The sequence below is a fragment of the Ovis canadensis genome, chromosome 12 (genome assembly GCF_042477335.2).
Source record: "Ovis canadensis isolate MfBH-ARS-UI-01 breed Bighorn chromosome 12, ARS-UI_OviCan_v2, whole genome shotgun sequence".
NCBI lineage: Eukaryota > Metazoa > Chordata > Mammalia > Artiodactyla > Bovidae > Ovis > Ovis canadensis.
Window position 1 is genome coordinate 60,029,428 of NC_091256.1, and position 21,815 is coordinate 60,051,242.

At 55.2% G+C, this 21,815-nt stretch overlaps 2 protein-coding genes across 6 annotated transcripts; one reads left to right on the forward strand and one right to left on the reverse strand.

Annotated features, from left to right (window-relative positions):
* Positions 1-176: 176 nt before the first annotated feature.
* Positions 177-13,461, forward strand: WRAP73 (WD repeat containing, antisense to TP73). 5 transcript variants are annotated; one of them, XM_069545811.1, is made up of 14 exons: positions 1,896-2,031; positions 2,831-2,988; positions 3,162-3,452; positions 5,586-5,738; positions 6,226-6,342; positions 7,956-8,028; positions 9,244-9,347; positions 9,987-10,073; positions 10,373-10,507; positions 10,582-10,659; positions 11,604-11,703; positions 12,342-12,467; positions 12,813-13,004; positions 13,124-13,461. In XM_069545811.1, the coding sequence occupies exons 3-14, from the start codon at positions 3,450-3,452 to the stop codon at positions 13,264-13,266; spliced, it is 1,311 nt and encodes a 436-aa protein (XP_069401912.1). In that variant the 5' UTR covers positions 1,896-2,031; positions 2,831-2,988; positions 3,162-3,449; the 3' UTR covers positions 13,267-13,461. The 5 variants fall into 5 exon arrangements, 4 of the variants coding, with proteins under 4 accessions (XP_069401911.1, XP_069401910.1, XP_069401912.1 ...); XM_069545812.1 differs by lacking the exon at positions 1,896-2,031 and adding an exon at positions 2,112-2,266; XM_069545810.1 differs by lacking the exon at positions 2,831-2,988 and having other exon boundaries at positions 177-2,031.
* Positions 13,462-14,731: 1,270 nt separating this feature from the next.
* Positions 14,732-17,892, reverse strand: TPRG1L (tumor protein p63 regulated 1 like). Its single transcript, XM_069545813.1, has 5 exons — positions 17,384-17,892; positions 17,113-17,204; positions 16,860-17,036; positions 15,879-16,032; positions 14,732-15,250 (listed from the first exon to the last, which is right to left on the reverse strand). The coding sequence occupies exons 1-5, from the start codon at positions 17,591-17,593 to the stop codon at positions 15,056-15,058; spliced, it is 828 nt and encodes a 275-aa protein (XP_069401914.1). The 5' UTR covers positions 17,594-17,892; the 3' UTR covers positions 14,732-15,055.
* Between the last annotated feature and the right edge of the window lie 3,923 nt (positions 17,893-21,815).

Genomic DNA, 21,815 nt, shown 5'->3' on the forward strand with positions numbered 1-21,815 from the left:
CGCGCCGGGAGCAGAGGATCCACGGGGCACGGGAAGGGCTGGGCATCGTAGGAGCGCGGCCACCCAGGTCTGCGGAGTGCTCGCACTGGCTGTGGCCTGCGGCGGGGGCGGGGGTTGGGGAGATGAAAGTAGCAACCCCAGGACCCGGGATTAAGTGAAGCCGCCCGCTTCCGGGTGGTACGAGCCGGGCTCCTCCGCCCTGGCGGGCTCGCCACCTACATCGCTCACCCAGCCGAGGTCACAGCCCCGCTCCCGCCCCTGTCCGCATTGTGGATCTGCGGGAATACTCTCTGGACGCGACTCCTTCGGCCCAGCGGAAGATGTGCCCACAGGACCCGGGGAGTAATTCCGAACACAAACACTCGCGTTTCGAAGCCGGCACCTTGCTCCCTCCCCCGGCCACCGCCTCGCGCGCTAGGAGCTGGGTTTCGTTCCGCGCTGCGCCGGTATGCGCGGGTGTCCACGGCGACACGTGAGTAGTGCACTGGAAACTGATTTCTACGCGCAGAGACCCGCTTCAGACCAAGACTTTCCTAGGGCGCCCACACCTGGGGCTCCATAGACCAGTCGCCCCCGCATCCATCTAGTCCTAGGGCCTTGGCTGAAGAAACCAACAGGCTGGCGAGTTTTGAACTGCTCAAGGTAGCGGTTACCTGCTGTGCGCTGCCTTCTGGCGCTCAACGTTACCTGCCTCAAGGCCACAGGAACCCGTGCGGCAGAGTTGCCCTGGAACTGCGCGCAGCCAGGCCTGGTGCACGGGTCCGCACCTCACCTGGCCCATCTGGCTGACTTCCACACACCTTTACTGATCACCTACTACTTGCAAGGTGCGGGGTATGGGGGTTGGGGTACCCAAAGACGAATCACACACAGGGTTTGATCTGGCCAGGGACAAAAACGGCTGGTACCGGCCAACAGGACGCCTGCACTCATCCCCTACCCGTTTGTTCTGGGAAGCTGGAGGGGGCTTCCCCAGGGCACAGGACCAGGCCGGATTCGCGCGGATGCGAGTAGGACCCGGGCCGGATCTCGGATCTCAAGACGCAAGAGCGGGGGCGGATGTCCCGGTCCGCGCGATCTAGAGGCGCCGGCAGGGCCTGGCAGATTCGCGAGGGCGAAGAGGACCAGGAGTCCCTAGTGGGCAAGAGGACAGGCCCGCGCGGGGCGGCGAGCGAGGCCAGCAGAGCCAGCGCCAACGCAGGAGCTCGCTCCAGTCCGTGCCGTGCGGGCTGCGGCGGGGCTGTGGTCCCAGCCAGGGTGTTGTTCTCCTCGCGGGTCCAAGCGCAGGTGCGCGCGTGTGATGGACAAGCGGGCGCGCAAGATCCAGGAGGTTTCTGCGCGGTGCGAGCGCCAAATTCGTTCTCTCTAGGATCAGAGAAGTTCCTAATCGCCAAGTGAGGGCCTCGCTGGAAGCATGTTGCCGGACTTAGCCAAAAGACAAACGAAGAACAACGAATATTTAGTCATACTCTATGTATAGAATATAATATACGTACTATGCACCATATTTCATATTCATGTGTGTATGCAAATACATGAATACAAATACACAGATACATAGGACGACACGTTTTAACTTCAGACAAGCGGATAGTTTTTAAGCATATGTGTCACGTAGTATTGGGGAACATATTTATCCTAGAAAATGATTCGTTGTTTATCTAAATTCAGCTGTAGTGCACTTTCTGCATTTTTATGTGGCAACCCTAGTTGGAGGGGACTTCCCACACGCGAGCACCGGCGGAAATCCCGGGTGGGACGAAACACCTTGTCTCCTTTAAGGCGCGGCTGCGCGCGTTGGGCGGGGTAGTGAACTACAAGCCCCACAATGCCGCGCGTCACCCGGGGCCCTGACTGGCTGCGGCACGCTTCCCGCCCTTCCGTCACTTCCGGTCGCGGAGGGGCGGTTGCGGCTGGCCGGGCCGGCGGGGTTTGGCGGGCCCCCCGGGTGCAGCGGCCGCCATGAACTTCTCCGAGGTGTTCAAGCTCTCTAGCCTGCTCTGCAAGTTCTCCCCGGACGGCAAGTACCTGGTGAGCGGCCGCCGGGCCTGGGCCGAAGGCGCGCCTTCCGCGAGGAGGCGCATATCCGCACGGGGCGGCGAGGAACCAAGGGGGTGGGGCGTACCTGGGGCCCGGAAGGAGGTAGCAGGTGTGGGCCCGGGGCAGGTGACCTGGGCAGTGGTTCCGAGCAGGGTACCTGGACACTTGCTGCGTTCTGGGAACCCGGGAAGCTGCCTGCACCTCGGTTTCCATTTGTTAAAAGCAGGTAAAGCAACACTGTCTTCACAGACTTGAGGACACAGTAAACGTGGACTCTTGTTCAGACTCAGTCGTGTCCGACTCTGACCCCCTGGGCTGCAGCACGCCAGGCTTCCCTAGTCTTCGCTGTATCCTGGAGTTTGCTCCCTTGAGTCAGTGATGCCATCGAACCATCTCATCCTCTGTCATCTGCTTCTCCTCCTGCTCTCAATCTTTCCCAGCTTCAGGGTTTTTTCTAACGAGTTGGCTCTTCGAATCGGGTGGCCAAAGTATTGGAGTTTCAGCTTCAACATCAGTCTTTCCAATGAGTTTTTAGGGTTGATTTCTTGTAGGATTGACTGCCCTGATTTCCTTGCTGTCCAAGGAACTCTTAAGAGTCTTTTCCAACACCACAGCTCAAAAGCAGCAATTCTTTGGCTCTCAGCCTTCTTTATGGTCCAACTCCCACATCCATACACGACTACTGGAAAAACCATAGCTTTGATGTTTGTTTGTAACAAAAGGCAGGTATGTAGTCCTGTTGGCTATAAAACGGTGCAGTGCTGCAGCTAGCTGTTGTCACCTTTTCCAGCCCCCTTCGAGGGTCTCTACCACACGCCAGATGAATGACTTAGGTAACTAGCATTCTGTGCTCAGATAAAGAGAGTGGTCCACATTCCTGGTATCTGAGTTGCTCATTCCGTGGATGGCAGAATGGTTCTCACATCACTGAGCTCTCATACGTGAAATGTAAGTTTTGAAATATACCAGTATGATCAGTGTACATTCTCAGAATCTTGGGGGGAGATGTGGTGGGTGGGTGATAATTGGCATTGGAAAGACATTAAGAAAAAAAATGCTTTTTAAAAACTGTACTTATTTTCATTAACTATTAACTGATGCTTCCTGTTTTGTCTTTTCAGTCTGAGCTTTGTTAACATTCCATTTTTGGTCATTTATGAAACTTCCCTGGTGGCTCAGCTGGTGAAGAATCCGCCTGCAATGTGGGAGACCTGGGTTCGATCCCTGGGTTGGGAAGATGCCCTGGATAAGGGAAAGGCCACCCACTCCAGTATTCTGGCCTAGAGAATTCCATGGACTGTATAGCCATGGAATTCCGAAGAGTCTGTACACAACTGAGTGACTTTCACTCACTGACATGAAACTTCCAGTGAATTAAGGAGACAAAGATTACATTTCCTCATTTAGTTATGGTACGGTTTAGTTTTACATTCTGATTAAAATTGTGAGCCTAGGTAGTAATGTTACTGGAACCATGTTCTTCAAAGCTCTGTCCTAAACAGCTGAGAAAAGTAGGGCCATGTTGCCATTTTTAACATCTTGCAACAGATTTGATACAGTTTTTCCAAGTGTTGCTACAGACATTTCATTTTATGCCTACTGGGAGTTTGTGGTAACTGATCACAGCTTTCAAAGCTACAAAGTGAGAAAATAAGCAGGGACCAAAAAAAAAGCAGGATATTTGTTCTAATCAGCAGTCCATTTCACACTCTTTTTTCCCCAGGTGGAACTCATTGGCTTTTTAAAAATGAAAGTTCATAAAACAAAAACCTAACAATCCAGTTTGACCTTGATAAGTACCAACATGAGGCAATTAACATTCAGAAGTCAGTTCTTGATTTTTGAATGATGATGCACTCTCTGGTTAACAGATAAGTATCACCAGTCATAGAACTCATTTGCTTGGATTTGGGTATTATTAACAAATACGGACATAAAGTAACTGTATCTTTAAGAACACTATATTAGGAGTTAAATGTTTCCAAACTCAGGGTTAGGAAAACGTTAATGGGTGTGTAAGGAACCCCCCAGCCCTCCCTCTGTTCAGTCCCTTTTCCTCTCAAACGACTGCCATACTGAACACTTCTGAAACGTGCGGTCACCTACTGTGTGGGGTTTTCCCCACACCAAGCAGTTCTCCCCAACACCAGCTGGCTGTCCTACAGTTTGAGTCTGTTTTGACACTGTCCACCTGGAGAGAGCACAGAGCCCACAGGTGGAGGCCTCAGCCCCACAACACTGCCCCCCACCTTTCAGACTGCAATTGAAAGTCCAGGTTGTCACCTTTGCTCCTGACCAACTGGATGTAGGCTCCATGACCTCCTCTTTGGGTTCCATTAGTTTGCTGGAGTGACTCATTGCACTCAGAAAAACAGATTTACCATATTATTAAGGGGTGTGATAAAGGAACAGGTGAGCAGGCACATGAAGAGATAAAGAAGGTGAGATCTGGGGGTCTCGAGTGCAGGAGTTCTGTCCCCGTGGAGCTGGTAAAGAATCTGCCTGCAATGTGGGAGACCTGAGTTTGATCTCTGGGTTGCGAAGATCCCCTGGATAAGGGAAAGGCTACCCACTCCAGTATTCTGGCCTGGAGAATTCCATGGGCTGTATAGTCCATGGGGTCACAAAGAGTCAGACACAACTGAGTGAGTTTCACTCACTTACCCTCCCAGGATGTGGGTGTGCTTGCCCACCTGGAAGCTCTGGACCCTGCATCTTTGGGATTTTTTTGGAGGCTTCACCACATAGACCTGGGTGATCATTCACTCCATTGTGAGCCCTTTTTGCTGAAGAGAAGAGAGCAGGGCTGAGAATTTCAAGCCTCTAATCTTGGCTTGGTCTCTCTGGTGACAGTTCCCCCCAGGAGCCCACCCAGAGTTGCCTTGGTAGAATAAGAGATGCTCCCGCCCCCCAGGACTTCCGAGGGTTTCATCAGGAGCCTGTGTCAGGACCTGTGGGGAGACACCAGTGTGTATTATCTGTTCTCTCATCACAGGTAAATGGACATTTATGATGTGTCCTTACACTTGCAGAATGTCAGACCTGTATATTGACTTTCTGTTGGTTTAGGTCCAGGTTAGACACTGAACCAAAGGGAGCTGTGTTCCTGGATCGTTCTCACCGGCAGTCTGCAGTCCCCTCCTCGCGCCTCACACACAGCTTGTTTGCAGGTGGTAGAACCAGAGGGGAGCTGGTTGTTCTCAGAGGGCCTTTGCCCAGTGCCATGCCCTGCTTTAGCATTTGTTATGCAGTGAAGACAGGCACAGAAATGACGCCGGTAGAGTTCTGCAGTAATACTTCCTCCTGGGGCTTCACAGCTGGGCACCTGGTTTTACATTTACGCTTCATCTTTCTGCTAACTCATCTTTGTTCGGAATAGGCTGTTCACATGGTAAACACAAGACCATCTAGATGGAAAGCATGTGTACAGGGAGAGGAGGCAGCCATCCTGACTGGAGGGCACGCTGCCATCCCAAGAGCACCCTGCCGTCCCAAGAGCGCCCTCCTCTGGAGCCCACCCCGCCATGACCTCTCTCCCCCTCCAGGCTTCCTGCGTCCAGTACCGGTTGGTGGTCAGGGATGCGAACACCCTGCAGATCCTCCAGCTATACACATGCCTGGACCAGATCCAGCACCTCGAGTGGTCGGCCGACTCGCTTTTCATCCTGTGTGCCCTGTACAAGCGGGGGCTCGTGCAGGTACCTCCGGATGGATTTCCCTCCTCCCCCTAAGCACAGCCCCCACCCAGGGCCTTGTTCTGTGCCTTGCTGGTATGGAGGAAGAGGCTGCACAGGTCAGAGCCTGTTTTCTTTTAACATTATAATAGTGCTCTAATAGTTAAAGTACTTTTAAAAACAAGAAAGCATGTAAATATCCTTGATCCGTACCCTAGTTCATTCTGTAACAGGAAGTGTTCAGCAGGCAGCCCAGCTGGTTCCTGTGTTAGGGAGTGCTGAGATGTGTCTTGTTATAGACCCCACACTTAACTAAGTGAGGTCTCAGACAGCAAAGGGAATAAACCCTTCGGACCACAACAGAGTGACATCACTGAGAAGTATGGTGCAACCCAGGACCTGTCCTTCACACTGAAGGATTCTGAGAGTTTGCCCATCTTTGCTTCCACGCAGCTCACCAGTTGTTCTTAAGCCTGAGTAGCAAACGGATTCATCTCTTTTGTGAGTCCAGGTGTGGTCCTTGGAGCAGCCAGAGTGGCACTGCAAGATAGACGAGGGCTCGGCGGGGCTGGTGGCCTCCTGCTGGAGCCCCGACGGGCGCCACATCCTCAACACGACGGAATTCCATGTGAGTGGACACCCCAAATACCTGCCTCAGCCACAGGACAGTCACCCCTCACCCCTTGTCCTGATCACTTGGGAGGATTGGAGGGAGTGGTCTAGTGGGGAGGATGTATGTCATAAATGGTTAGAGCATTATAAGCCCATGAGTGTTGTTATGTAATCTTTTTGCCCAGTTTTAATGAAAAAAGGTTTTTAAAAAGAACATCTCAAATTGTGTCTTTAAGGATTTAGACAGGTCCTTTGATTCAACAATAGAAAAGAACTTCAGTGATGCAAAGAGCCGACTGGTTGGAAAAGACCCTGATGCTGGGAAAGATTGAGGGCAAGAGGAGAAGGGAGTGACAGGATGAGATGATTGGACGGCATCACTGTGTCAGTGGACAAGAGTCTGAGCAAACGCGGGGAGATAGTGAACGACAGGGAAGCTTGGCGTGCTGCAGACTGGGGGGTCGCAGAGTCGGACACGACTTGGCGACTGAACAGCAACAATGCTCGAATTTACATCTTTCCCTGGAGACATCTGATCTGTGTGTCTCTAACCTCCTCATTCATTTGCTCCTCAAGCCTTGCGCTCCCTTGGGATGCAGAACCCTGGGCAGGAGCTCTGAGTGCCCTGGAGACATCTGATCTGTGTGTCTCTAACCTCCTCATTCATTTGCTCCTCAAGCCTTGGGCTCCCTTGGGATGCAGGACCCTGGGCAGGAGCTCTGAGTGGGAAGAAGAACCTGTGACATCCAACTGTAAATCAGAGACAGCTTGGGTGGTGTGCCTGTGCCTCCCAAACACATCACGTCAGGGGACCATGGGGGCTTTGGACGTCCTGGTCCTTCATTGGCACAGCTTCTTCCAGCCCCTGCGTGTGATGTGCCTGCAGTGGGTCCCCCAGAAATCCTTTGCAGAGCCTCCACTCAGACAGTCAGGCCACTCCCTGTCCCTGCCGATCCCAGGCCTAGCCACCTAGCAAGGCAGAGCAACTCACCCGCTTCACTGCTTCAAGAGACTGGGGGGCATCTTGTGTGGCTTTCTCAGATGTGTTTCTCTGAGAAACATTTTTAGGTTCACTACTATATGAAAACTTTGACTGTAGCACCCCTGGCCTGTTATCCCAGGGCATGTCTTCTTGGACCCCTGGATGCTGAATCCCCCAGAAATGCTGGGCCTTCCATGGACTGCTGTGCCTGTAATAAAGCTTAATTTATCAGGCAGAAAGGGGTGCTGACTATACTTTGAACTAAAATGCACTTATATTTAACTTTGTGTCACTCAGATAATACTGTCACAAAATGAAAACCAAACACTAAGCCCATTAAAATTAACAATTGTGGGAGTTCTCTGCTGGTGCAGTGGTAAGGACTCACCACTTTCACCTCCGTGTCCTGGGTTGGGGAACAAAGATCCTGCAAGCCACATAGCACCACCAAAAAAAAAACATTTAGCAATTGTAGATGTGAGTTTGACACACTTCTTCAGACAGAAAACACCGTGGGACTCCTGATACTTTTACTTCAGTAAATCTCTTGTTTAGGTGCGGGCAATCTGGACCTAAGTGACTCGCAACAGTCTTTCGAGAGTGCTAAATTAACGGTTTCCTTTCTCTTCCTCCCCCTTCCCCTGTAGCTGCGGATAACTGTGTGGTCCTTGTGCACAAAGTCCGTGTCCTACATCAAATACCCTAAGGCTTGTCAGCAGGGTGAGTCATTAGAGCTACTCAGAGGCCATTTCTCTGTAGTTGTTTCAGGGTTTGGAGACCTTTTTATCCTGGAAAATTTCAAACACAGACAAAAGTAGCCTCAACTGTATTTCAGCTCATAGCCAATCTTTTTTCTCTATACCCACCCCTCCCGCTGATTGTCTTAAAGTACATCCTAGATCCCCTAGTACTTCTCTGTAAGCCTTCCCCCACCTGCATCTCCAGAAGAGCAGGGCTTCCCTGTTCTGTGATCACAACTACTAAAGAGAATGTTGTTTAACAGATGTCAAGAAGGGTTTACATGCAAATCCTGTATATCTGTCACAGAGCTGGGTGTCAGATCCTTTCTTGTTTGCGTCAGTCCCGGGACCCCACCCCACACAGCGGATTTTGAAATGAATCCTCCATTGACTTAACTCTGAGCTCTGTAGAGGGGAACAGTGACCTATCCCATCCGTATGTCTCAGAGGAGGGATGAAGGGCGTGTGTCCACTGTGCCCTCAGTTAACCCCTCACGCACGTTTAACTGAACCTGAGAGCTCGTCGATGCCCCCCTCCTGAATCATGAAATTACTTGATTGTCTTCTAGTTAATAAACAGAAGGAAGCATCACATGATTTGAGAGGTTTTTCTGTTCTTTCTCTTGCCACCAGCGGCTTGAAGCTCACATGTTAGTTTGTGTGTTAGTGTCTCTCCAGATGACACGCATGCTTCTTGGTGAAAAGCAAGCTGTTCCCCAAAGCAGCTCTGTCACGTAGGTGTTCTCTTGAGGTGTGAAGTGTGGCTGAGGACTCAGTTCACTGATGTGGACCTGGAAGGGACAGTCTGACATTTCAGCCAGATTCTCACCTTAAATTGACTTCTTCCAAATTTAAATTCAAAAGTAAAAATAGGAGCTGTGGTGTCGAGCCTGCGTTGACCCAGCTGAGCTTCTTGCAGTTGATTTCCTGAGAATACAGCATCCCGCAGGGCTCCACACTTCCCAGTAACATTTAGGGGCTCATCGGGGCTCAGGGCACTCTGTGTGTCTCACAGGTTCTCTGTACGTCAGAAGCCTGATCGAGGGTATGGGGACCCTGCCTCATGTGCCCACACTCTGCCGCAGATTCAAGGTCTGTGTGCTGCGGCCCCTCTTCAGACCTCTGCCTTCTCTCTCTCCTTCTAACGTGAAAACTACTGCTTCTCGATCCCAGGACCTTTCCCTCTTCTCGGCAGGAATAACCTTCACGAGGGACGGCCGCTACCTGGCGCTGGCAGAGAGGCGGGACTGCAGGGACTATGTGAGCATCTTCGTCTGCAGTGACTGGCAGCTGCTACGGGTGAGGCGCACACCGGGAGCACTGTGACCCTGGGGCGGGGTGGGGCGGAGGTGCATTGTTGAAGATCCCAGAGGCTCTTCAGGGTGGTGTGAGAAAGGCAGCTCCATGTTTTCAAAGGTGGGTGCTGCCTGTTACCCCATGGCACACACACGGGCAGGTGTTCACAGGATCCAGTGAGACCGCGTGGGCTCAGAGAGTGTTAGTGGTTAACAGTCCCCCAGATGGGAGCTGCTAGGCTTGTTGGCTCAGTGGTATTAGCGTCCATGTGCCCACATCAGGAGGAGGAATGAGCTGCAGGTTAATACTGACCACGTGCCTGGATGGGCAGGAGGCTGGGCTGGATCCCGGATGCTATTGGATGGCGGCCTCCTTGACCACGGCAGTGATGTCCTGGGAGGGTCTCCCCTGAGCTGATCTTAAAGGGGTGAGACTCAGCCGCACTGAGTCCTGAGCCGCATCGTGGCTGCGTGTGGCTCGCCCTGTAATGGCAGGAGCACACAGCTGGTGTTTCTGTTCATGGCTAGATGAGGAGATTAAATCCTGTGTTAACGCATCAGGTATGAGATAGATGTTCATGTATTTGTTGAAAAAAATGTTCTCAATGTCATCTGTCCCCCCCACCGCCGCCCGCCTGGGAAGCACTTTGACACGGACACTCAGGACCTGGCAGGGATCGAGTGGGCCCCCAACGGCTGCGTGCTGGCTGTCTGGGACTCCTGCCTGGAGGTAGGGAGCCCACTCAGGACGCACTCTTCTTGTAGCACTGCTGTGTGTTTCTCACGCTCTCTGAACGCCTCAAGCGTGAACTCTGCCTTTTTCAGATGTTGAGCTGAGGAGCTCTTATTACAAGTCTTTAGATTTAAGACCCAGCTTCCCCTTTTCCACAATGTTCTCTGCTCCTCCAGTACCGTCCCCGTCTCCACTTCCCACCACTGAGGAGGGCAGGTTCCCTGCCCAAGTCTCACTCCCCTGGGGAGGCTGCCTCGCACGCCACAGGCTCAGTGATGCCTTCACTGTCTCTGCAGTACAAGGTCCTGCTCTACTCCCTGGATGGCCGGCTGCTGTCTGCCTTCTGTGCTTACGAGTGGTCCCTGGGCATCAAGTCCGTGGCCTGGAGCCCCAGCAGTCAGTTCCTGGCGATCGGGAGCTACGATGGAAAGGTGGGAGGGGGCCTGTGGGGCAAAGCCCATGCACAGCCAGCGCCCCAGAGGCTCTGACCATGTGGTTCTCCCAGGTGCGGATTCTTAACCACGTGACTTGGAAAATGATCACGGAGTTTGGGCATCCTGCAACCGTCAATAATCCCAAAATAGTAAGTCTGGAAGTGTGTTTGAGGAAGGGATAGAAAGCTGCTCTTTCACTTTACGCTATCAGTGTAAGTGCTACAGGGGCTCATGTCCCATGGTCTTCTGATCCTGAAACACTCTAACCGCAGACGTTCCCGTGGCCCTTGTTTCTCCCGCCATGTTCCCAAAGGGTCCCAAGTGGTGTCCTTCCCAGCCTCCTCCACCCCCAGCCCCACGACTCTGGGACCAGCAGCTCTGGGCCAGGCAGAGATCAGTAGGCGGCTTCTTTCCCTTGGAGCCTTCCCTGGGAGGGTGGGAAGGCTGCCTGCCAAGGGGCCCAGGGGCGTCCCTTGGGAGAAGTGGTGCAGGGTCTGGGGAAGAGCGATTCAGGCAGTGCGAACAGAATAGCAATGCAGAGGCCCTGAGGAGGGATTGAGCTCTGTTTATTCAGCAGGCCCCTGACAAGGTGCGGGAGACCGTAGGGACCCAGCCAGCCAGCCTTTCTCGGGGTGGGGGGCAGGACAATGAGGATGAGGGCAGACACCCCGGCCTCAGGGCAGGGATGGGGGCAGACACCTGGTGAGTTGCCCGCAGGTGAGGGACCCAAGTAAGACAGGTGTGGGGTGAGGAGGAAGCAGGGGGTGGGCCACTACACAGCCCTGGGGTCTGGGTGGGTTTCTGGGGAGCCTGTGAGTGGGCGGACATCCCGACATGGGCGGTGACTGGAGGACCCACTGGAGGTACAGGAGTGGGACTGACACGAGCCCTCACAGGGTTCGCCTCAGGTCCTTTACCCCACGGCCGTTCGTCCTCCCCATCCGGCCTCTGGTGACACGTGCCCCGGCCCTGGCCCGTCTGTCACCTGTCTCCACTGAAATGCCGGCTGCAGGCGGGACCTCGTGGAGAAGGTCCAGGAGGGCACAGTGAGGGACCACGGCCACACGTGCTGCCCAGGCCACCTCTCTTCCAGGTGGTGTACAAGGAGGCCGAGAAGAGTCCACCACTGGGCCACCTGGCCTTCCCTCCACCCCGAGCAGCGACCGGGCCCCTGACGTCCTCAGAGAGCAAATGTGAGCGGCTCGGCCAGTGGTGCCGCCCTTGTCTTTCTCCCTTTCTTTTCATTATGAGAAAAAGCCCTCTTGGTCCAGAGAGACTCCAGATACTCCCTTTTTTCCTTTCAATCCTTTTCCTCTCCGGTGATACCTGGTGGACAGTATTCTCATCTGAGAGCCAGCAGGCTGCTTGGGCTCTGGCTCCGTGGATTGAATTCATGCCCTGGGTCTCCTGATTGTTGGCTGGTCCTGAGAGGACTTTTTTTTAATGAATGCTAACCTTTTCTTGGGTGAGTGGGAGGCCATCAGAGGGCTCAGGGAGGAGCTGCAGCTGCATCTGGGGCGCAGAGGTCACTTCTGGTTCAGTTTCATCATAAAGTGGGAGTAATTGGGGCATCAGAAGAGCCACTGGGCCTGGGCCGACCACCAGGCCCTGCGGTGTTGCCTGGCCTGTCACAGCTCTGGGACCACAGCCTCGCGTGGGAGGGTGGGCCTGGTGCCTGCACAGCCCTGCCTTCTGTCAGACCCTGCCTGCCCCTGTTGGCCTCCTCGCCCCACGGGTAGTTACACTCAGCTCCTCTCCCGTTGCGGGCAGCACCGCAGACCCAGGCCACTCACCCTCAGGGAGGCTCAGAGCGCTTTTTTTTCCCACCCAGACGAGATTGCCTCGATGCCGGTCTCCTTACAGACCCTAAAGCCGGCCGCTGACAGAGCCAACCCCAGGATCGGCGTTGGGGCACTGGCCTTCAGTCCTGACAACTACTTCCTGGCCACAAGGAACGGTCAGTGGCCCGTCCCGTGTGTGCTTTCCCCTTGTCAGCCTCCTCCGGGGCCCGGGCCTCCCGCGCTCACTTCTCATTCTCCTGCTGCTGGCAGGGTGGACATCCTGCAGCAGTAGTGTCTGGGGCCCGTCGCCCCATCAGAGCAGCAGCCACTCAAGCCCAAGCCTCCGCGCCCTCTGCTCCATGTTTGGGAAAGAGCAGGGCTCCAGGCCCACAGGATATGCCCCCCTTTCCCGCCCCGCCCCATGACCCTGGGGAAGATGAGCATCCTCACTGGTGAAAGGCTGGGGACTGGAGCAGAGCAGCGAGGGGTGAACGTGAGCCTGGGTGCCCCTTCCTCCTCAGACAGCGTCCCCAACGCCGTGTGGATCTGGGACATCCGGAAGCTGAGACTGCTGGCGGTGCTGGAGCAGCTTTGCACTGTGCGCGCCTTCCAGTGGGGCCCACAGCAGCCCCGGCTGGCCATCTGCACAGGGGGCAGCAAGGTGTACCTGTGGTCGCCGGCAGGCTGCGTGTCGGTGCAGGTCCCCGGGGAAGGTGAGCGTGGGCAGGGACACAAGCAGATGCTCTGGGCCCGCCTGCTGAACTTCGGGACTCCAGCTGGGTCACCCTAGGACCCGGGTCTCCCCTAACCTCTGGCCGCCTGCCTTCTCCAGGTGACTTCCAGGTGCTTTCCCTGTGCTGGCATCCGAGCGGGGACTCTCTAGCCCTCCTGAGCAAGGACCACTTCTGCCTGTGCTTCCTGGAGATGGAGAAGGGGGTGCGTGTGGCCTTCGGGCAGCGGGGCGACTGCACATAGGACCCGGGCACAGTCAGACCCAGGTGGCACACACTGGCCATGGGACAGAAGCAGAGCATCTTGGGCGAGTTTTCCTTCCAGGGCCCAGAGGAAAGGATTTGCTTTCATTTTGCTATAGCAAGGTGTTTTTGTAAATATCTATGGAATAAACTGTAATTTTTGTTATTTAAAATAAATATTTGTTCATTTATAAAATGGCTAATGCTTACTTTTTAAAAAGGTTTAAGTCACAGGAAAGTCTTCCAGGTCAGTTTTAAGTTTGGGGTTCACTTGTCTTAGGGGAAGTAACTGCACCCCAAGTGGCCAGTCCCCCATCCCACCCCACCCTACCCTTGACACAGGACCCGTTCTGCAAAGAGCCTCTGTTCTGTCCCTTAACACTCTAAAGCATGGCCTGTGTGTCACGTGGGTCTGTGCTGGAGCAGAATTGGAGGCCAGGGCTGTGGGTCCCAGGGCAGTTCAGTTAAGGTCAGGTCTCTGCAGGGAGTGTCTGCCTGGAATGATCCAGGTGCTTAAGGCGGTCGGCCAGGGCTAAGAAGGACACTGGAGGAATAAGGGTTCTTCACCCTGGGCAGGGGCTGGACGGTGGGCACCAACCCTGTGGCTGTGAAGGGAGCAGGCTGTGCAAATCCCCAGAGTGCACATGGCCGGGGTCAAATCCAGGGGGGGAGAACATCTCGGCTCTAAGATGCTCTCACCAAACAAGACCCTTTCTTGGTTGTTGCGCCTACTTTCAAAAAGGAACACCACTTACTGGATTCTAAATGTCTTTACTAGAAGACCAAAAGCAAAAGCTCAAGACCCAGGCAGAGTTGTAAGGCAGCCTTTCAATGTGGACAGGCCCCTGCATCAGGATCATCACATCCATGCTGACTAGACCTGTCAGCCTGGGCAGTGAGGAGGAAGGAACTTGGGGACCAGCAGTCAGACCACTGTGGATGGGCGGGGGCGGTGAGCAATGACTGCATGGAGCAGCAGGAACTCAGGTGGGGCAGGCTGCTTCAGGAGACTAATATGGTTCCTTTCTGAAAGCACTTCCTTAAAGGCAAATTAAGCAATTCCTTTTTAAAATATGCCATGAGAGGACAAACCTAACAGAGATATCAGCATTGTGTGTAAAGAACTTACCAATGTGACTTTCTGAAACGAATGACTTGTCTTAAAATAATCTTCTGGGAAGCTTTTTGGGTGGGCCTGAAAAAGATGCCATCAGTATTATTCACACAATATAGATAAATTTTAGAAGTGTGACTTCAGGTCAAGCACGCATTTCCACAAAAGCAACAGTCCATTCAGGAGCTGACAAGGCAGGCCAACTTTTGCTGAGCTGGTGGTCTGCTGGCTTCTGTATTAGCTTTAAGAAGATGGATTAAATTTCAAAATGCAAAACTGGACACCAACCGTACACACACTTGCAACCATGGGCACTGGGTCCCAGGCACATCTCTGGATGGAGCAAACTATGTAGCTAATCACGTGACATTTATTGTAAACATGCTCCAGGGCTTGTGGGGAGGGACCACAGGGAGCCAAATGGAGACACAGGGGACTTGAAGACTGAGATCCTGGCCGGGATGCTGACAGGTTCCCTCTGCTGTGTCTGGAGCTCACGTGACCATCTGTCCAGTATCCAGCTACAGTATTCAGTCCACCTGACTGCACTCGTGGTGCCCAGGTCCTTGAAGGTAGGGGGCCTGGACCCTGCCGGCAGAAGTGGAGCTGGGCCAAGGTCTGTCACTCCCGGAGTCCTGGTGGCCGCCTCTCCTGGCAAGAGACTCACGTGCCGCATCTAGAAGCCGATCTTGCCTCTGGTCATGGAGTAGCCCAGCTTGGCCTCGTTATTGATGAAGGACATGAGCCCCACGTAGGTCTCAATGAGGAGTGGACACTCCAGGACCAGCACTCCGCCCTCCTGGCCTGGCAAAGGACTCTCCTTCTGGGCTTTCTTGACAGCTTGGATTAACAGAGCCTTGAAACCATCCAGCTGCAAAGAGAGAAAACATGGAGTCTGAGCAGACGATCTGCACGAGGTCCCCTACCCCTGGACAAGAGGCCTTCCCAGCCACACCCAGAAGCCCATGGGCTCAACTGGGTGTGGCTCTCACCTCTGGGCTCACCTGTGACAGACAACAGCTAGTCCTCACAGACCTCCCTCTTCTGTGGCGTTTTGCCACGGTGACCCACCTGATCCTCCCCACCACCCACCAGGCAGACAGCAAGCCAAGGCACGCAGCTGGAAGTGGGGGGCCTGTCCCCAGTCCCAGACCCCATGCCCATCACCCCCAGGCCTCCTCTCCTGCTGAGCGCGCAGCTTGCCCAGCTCTAGCAGGAGCCAGGGTCGGCTGCCACACCCCAAAGCCCTTCTGGGCCCTTCTCCGAAATGACCACAGCCACCAGGGCCACATCACAGCACCACACTGACCAGTACCCACTTACCACACAGGGCTATCTAAACATAACTAAAGTTTTTAAAAATTTAAAGGTTTATTTTCTCAGTTTAGCCACCGCTCAAGTGCTTAGCAGCCCCACGTGGCCACCGTTACTGAGCAGAGCAGGCCTGGAAGGTGCCTGTCCCCGCTGGGCAGTGCTACTGCTGCCGTCCGTGTCCTTACTTGGCACAGAGAGGCTGTCTTCTCATCCACACCGGCCATCGGGTGTTCTATGAACGTGGTGTATGGCACACTGGTGGACCACGGGTTCCATCTGCTGATGAAGGATGGGCGGCTCTGCTTGTCCCACTGGATGCGAATACCAAAGCCTTCTCGCCTGCAGGGTCAGAAGACAGGGACCAGACTTCACAGGCAGGCCTGTGCCCCAGAGCACCTGCCTGGTGCTGGGTGTGGGAACAAAAAGCGGTCCCACCAGTGAAGACGAGACTGATGATGGCCATTTCACAATAGCCACGGGTCTGGACAGGAATGTAATGTCTAATAATCACAGCTCTTAGCACTTTAAGACAGGACAAACTGAGTACACTTAGTTAAGCTAATCTTTACACGGTTAATAAACTTTAACATGTAGTGCTCTAACTAAACAAACAATACTTTTCCAACTTCAAATCCTTTTTTCCAGAATATTTTATTGTTGTTTAGAATTTTGAACTTATCTTCCTGAATTTCCTACCCAAATCTCCACATCAAAACCCTAAATTTACCATTTAATTCAACTGAGTATATTCATGTCTAGGTTTCTCATAATTCAGAAAGCTCCCTAACAGTTGAAGATCAGCTCTTGAAAGTTGGCCATTAAACATTCCAAATTTAATCTTCAATAATATCTGTAAACCAAAGCGATGTGCTACCTTTTTCTTTTAAAAATTAACCACAACAGGGTTTGACATGACAGCTGCCAATCCTTTCTTGGCAGGGATAAAGTGCTGAGTTCACTCTTATCTGAAAAATACCTGTGTCAGGCCTATGTTAACGTACCCTGAATTCATTTACTACCAGCCTAATAGCTGTCTCTTGAGCCAAAATGCCTTTTAATGCACCCTGCTGGGCAGAAGTCACCCGGGTCTATTCTAAACTCTACTGATATTAAAGCAAGACGTCCACTGGGGGCTGGTTTTGGAAGGGTTGTTTGAAAAGACTTACTTGTTGAGCGACTTCGGGGGAAATTGGAATTCTCCGTAGGAGATGGTATCCACCGCGTTTAAGGCCACCCTGACCACCTGCTGGCACTGCAGGCTGATGAAGTCGTATTTGCAGATGAGGAGCGCCTGGTCGGTGATGAGCACCAGCCGCTCCTTTTCGTTGTTCCAGTGATCAACCCTACGGGCGGCAGCGGTCACTCGGCGCTGCGGCGCGCACAAGTGCCCGGGCCCCTCCCCAGGGCGCGCCCCCTTACTCGGTCAGCAGCCACACCCCCTGGATGTCTCCGTCCTCCACGGGCCGGACCACTACGCGGATCTCCTCCACCGCCTGCTCGATGGTGCCGGGCTGCGCGGAGCGGGCGGAGCCGGGGCAGAGGTCGCCACAGGTCCCGCCCGCCCGCCTGCCCCGCCCCGCCCCGCCCCGCCCCCGGCCCCACAGGCTCACGCCCGCTCGCCCGCCCCGCCCCGCCCCCGGCCCCACAGGCCCACGCCCTCTCCCGCCCCCGCCCCCACCCCCAGCCTCACCCGGAACACGAAATACTCCTTGACGCGGGCGCGGCGCGTGGGGTCGTGGACGCTGAGCGGCCACAGCGTCTGTCGCAGCGGCGTGCCCGCCCCCGGACGCCCCCCGCCACCGCCGCCGCCGCCACTACCCGGCCCGACCTCCTCGCCGGCGGCCAGCAGCGCCGTGGGGCTCGTGCCCGCCGAGTCCACCGAGTCCCGCAGCTGCAGCATCACCGCGCCCGCAGCCGAGCGAACCCGGACCGGCCCGACGCGGCCGCAATAGCAGCCGCCGCCGCCGCCGCTGCCGCCGCCTCCACCTCCACCTACGCCAGACCCTCGGCCCCGCCCCAGGGCCCGCTCCGCACCGCGGCCCGCCGCGATTGGCTCCGCTTCGCCAGTCCCGCCTCAGTCTCGAGTCCCTCCCGCCCGCTCCGGGCCTGACGATTGGCTCTTCCCTCAGATTTCTTCCACGATTGGTCCTGCTAGTCGCCGTTCACAATCGCTCCCGCCCCTCACTGCGCCGGAAGCGCACCCCGCGCTCACGCCCACTTCCTGTTTACGCTACCGGGAAAGGGCGGGGGCCTAGGCCGGTTGCCAAGGCGACGCGGGGGGCCGGCGAGGAGAGGGTAGTCAGGTCCTTAGCGCACCTGGTCAACGCTTCTCTATTCATGTTCGACTGAAGTGCAGCGGACCTCCGGGGAGGGACTCCGGTCCTTGCCCAGAGTGACGGCCCTGGACGCGCCCCCCGCTAGAGCTGATAACTTCTCTGGACGCGCCTTACGCCCTGGACGACCGCCCCCTGGATGCGGACCCCTGATGGGGAAGACCGCTTCCCTGGTCACACCTCCTGCCCGGGGTGACTGCCGCCTGGACGCGCCCCCGCCCATGGTGACCATCCCCTGGATTAGTTCTGCCCCTCCCAGGGGTCCGCATTGCACAGCAGGGGGAGCGCGGGCTTCGGGGACTGGAGGAGAGGAGGCCGGCGGAGCAGAGCCCCTTCCTGAGCGCCTCCGCCTTTCTGACCGCGGGTTCAGGGATGCGGCAGCGTGGACATGGCCCCCAGCTCTGTGTTAAATGCAGGCGTGCTCCCGGCGGCCTGGGAAGCAGAGCTGCGACCCTGCACCACGGAAGGGAACAATGTGGAGGCACCGGGCGTCGTCACTCCATTTAGGGCCGAACCAGGGTTCATTGCTGTCGCTCTCCGCTTGTCCTCCCGAGAGTTAGATGTGTTCTTGCCCTGATTGATCTTGCCTGCGGCTAGCGGCACCCTGGGCATCCGCAGTCCCTGCCAGGTACCTCAGCTCCCCGGTCTTGGCGCCTACAAGCCCCAAGGCAACCTCATCTACATCCACCTTGCCCCGTAGTCTTGGAAACCCAAGGGCTGCAGCCTTGACAGTTTACAGCAGCTCCTGTGATCCTGACCTGGTTGGTCATTTTGTCCTTCCACTGCCTGTAGTCACAGTTCCAGCTACTCCCCCCACCCCCAAAGGCTTCTTGCCTCAGTCCTGCTGTGTCCATCCTCTGATATTGGGGTTTAGCGCCCCCTCCCAAGGAGGCACTGCCATTAACTGCATCACTGCTAGTTCTTTGCGGTGTCATCCAGTCACCTACTGTGCGTGTGTCCTGTGTATAATTCACTTGTGTTTGTTAGGTCATCCTGTGTGTGTGTGTGTGTGTGTGTGTGTGTGTGTGTGTGCTCGTGTGCACATGCGCATATCCTATTAGGAAATTTCAAGAAACCAGCCCTTGGCATATGACTGCGCTTTGGGGCTTATAACCCCCGAATTCACAATCCTTTGAATTTCACAAGAGCCCGGGGAGGTAACCCCTCTCTTGTACATGTGCTGCAGCTGGAGAAGTGGAGAATGCCGCTCAGGAGCCCTGGGGCTGCATAGCTGGCATAGATGGTCAGCCATGGCTCTCCTGCCTCTGCAGACTCAGGTGCACTCCTGGGCTTTCGTGAAGGATTCCAGGGTGGCTGGCCTTCCTTCTCAGGGCATCTCTGGAGGTTAAGGGGAGTCGCCGAGCTGTACACACAGCAGGTCCTTGGCAGCCCCTCACCACTCTACCTGGACATCGTCATCCACAGAAACAGGAGGGATGAAAATATCACAGATGCTGAAATATTAACAGCTTTGGTACTTCACTTCCTGGGAAGACCAAGGGCTCAGAGACGGCTGAGTGTACAGAGACAGGAAAGGGCTTCTAGCCCTGCCAGCCTGCTGAGATGGTATAGGGACAGCCACTGCTGCCCCTGGGGGACCAGGGGCCGTGTCATACTCAGTGGGAGGTAGCTGCTTTCTCTGGCAGCCAGAGCCTCCAGCTGAGTCTGTTATGCTGGTCCCTGCAGGGTGGGCCTGAATCAGGCCCCAGAGGGTCAGCCTGAGCTGTTAGGCTTAGGAGACCTGCTGGCGCCTCTCCTGAGTCCCCTCAGTACGGGGGCTCAGCAATGGCAGCTGGGCGAGTGGCCTCATAGGAACTTGGATCCCGGCTCCCCTGCTTCTGTCCACTGAACTGGGACCCTCAAGCCCTGTCTGCCTCAGTCTCCTTTTTTTAACTGAGCGGAGATAATGACAGTTCCCGCTTCCTATGGCTGTTGGGAGAAGTCTGTGAGTGAGGACCTGGGACTCACAGTGCCCCGCCAGACCTGGAGCCAGCTCAGTGCTAAGCATGTTCATGCTGTTCGCTGAGCCACGGCTGGGGGCCTCCCGTGCTGCAGATATCGTCTTTGCTCCGCCCACACGTGCACGTCTCATTCAACCGAGGAGAAAACAGTCCCAGAGAGGCTGTCACTTTGCGAAGGTCACGCAGAGCCCTGGAGTGCAGGGCCTGTGTCCCCGCCCCCGCACTGGTGGCACATGAGAACAGGCAGAGGAGACCCGTCCTCCACTGGATTCACCAGGAGTCCATGTATGCTCACGCACCCTCAGACACAATGACCAGGGAGACACGGTCGAGCGCTGATGGCATCACTTTACAATGACCTTGATCAGGGTCGACTCAGCCAAGGAAGGAGGGATGAGAAGGGGCCGTGGTTTAAAGGATGAGGCTGAAGGTGAGGAGAGGGGAGGTAAGAGGGGACAGCAGTGATGCTGGCAGGCAGCAGCAGTGTGCTGGGCGGAACCTAGAGCCCAGGGGTCTGGGTCTAGCTAGAGTAGGAGGGCTGCACCTGCTCAGGGATAGATGGAGAGAGCTGAGGGTAGACAGGTGGTGGGGTGCTGATGCAGTGGGGGAGGGGCATGGAGCGGTTCTGGGACATCTGCTTTCTTCAGTGGCGAGAGAGGAGTTGCTTCAGGTGGGCGTGGGGACCACCAGCCTGCCTGCCGGGAGTCCTCAGGCAGGTTCTCAGTGGAGCCTTCCACCCAGCAGCTAGTGGGAGTGGGAGAAGCCAGTAGCTGGACTGGAATTTGCTGGGCAGCTGTGGCCGAAGACAAGGGGAAAAGGGAGGACGAGCTCCTATAAGTGAGTATTTGCCAAGGCCCGTGAGGGGTCAGTTGGCAGCTGACAGGCTAAGCTGCCAAGATTTCAGGGATGCTGTGGAAGACAGGTGACCCACGGGTCAGAGACGATGGACTGTTATCCACAGGGAAGCCACGTCCAGGGCGTCAGCATGGTGCATGCGCCCCGAGTCCCAGCTCCTATGGGATGCTGCCATGGGGCCGCGTCATTGCAGAGAAACGCGCCTGTGAGCAAGCCTGGTTCTTTCCCCTCAGGGCTGCTCTGTGACCAGCGGCCCCAGGCAGGGCGGTCAGGGCCTGCCGCTTGCTCCTTGCGCCCCCTGCAGGATGTGTAGGAGAATTTCCCAGCAAGGTCAATGGAGGGGACCTTGAGTCTAGTTCTGGTCTGAGGGAGGCGTCAGCAGATCTAATAGGGACTGGTGACCGGGAGGAGGTTATTGAGAGAATGGGACCACTGTGGACTCTCAAGCTGGACCCAGGCAATCGGAGTGTTGACGAAAATAATCATTGAGCTATCTAATATAGGAACAGAAAAGAGCCAAACTGTAGCCCGGAAGACTGCCTGTCAGATCACTCAGAGGAACTGCTCCGGAGAAGCAGGATTTTCAGCACAGTTTTCTGTCTTGTCAGAACAGAGAACATCAAATGATTCAGGGAGACATTCCTTCAAGGTTTCAAAAAACAGACCGGCACGCACGCAGGGGCTTCAGTGTGGCCTTGGCAACTGGGAAGGGAGTCTTATTGTGGAGGGAGTAACCAGCATTGGTGTCCCACGAGGGGAGGTGTTTAATCTTCATTTTTAACATGGGTAGTCTTTACTTCTGGTCAATGTTCCCTTTAATATTTAAAGTGAAAGTGAAGTCGCTCAGTCATGTCCGACTCTTTGCGGACCCCATGGACTGTAGCCTACCAGGCTCCTCTGTCCATGGGATTTTCCAGGCAAGAGTACTGGAGTGGATTGCCATTTCCTTCTCCAGGGGATCTTCCCGACCCAG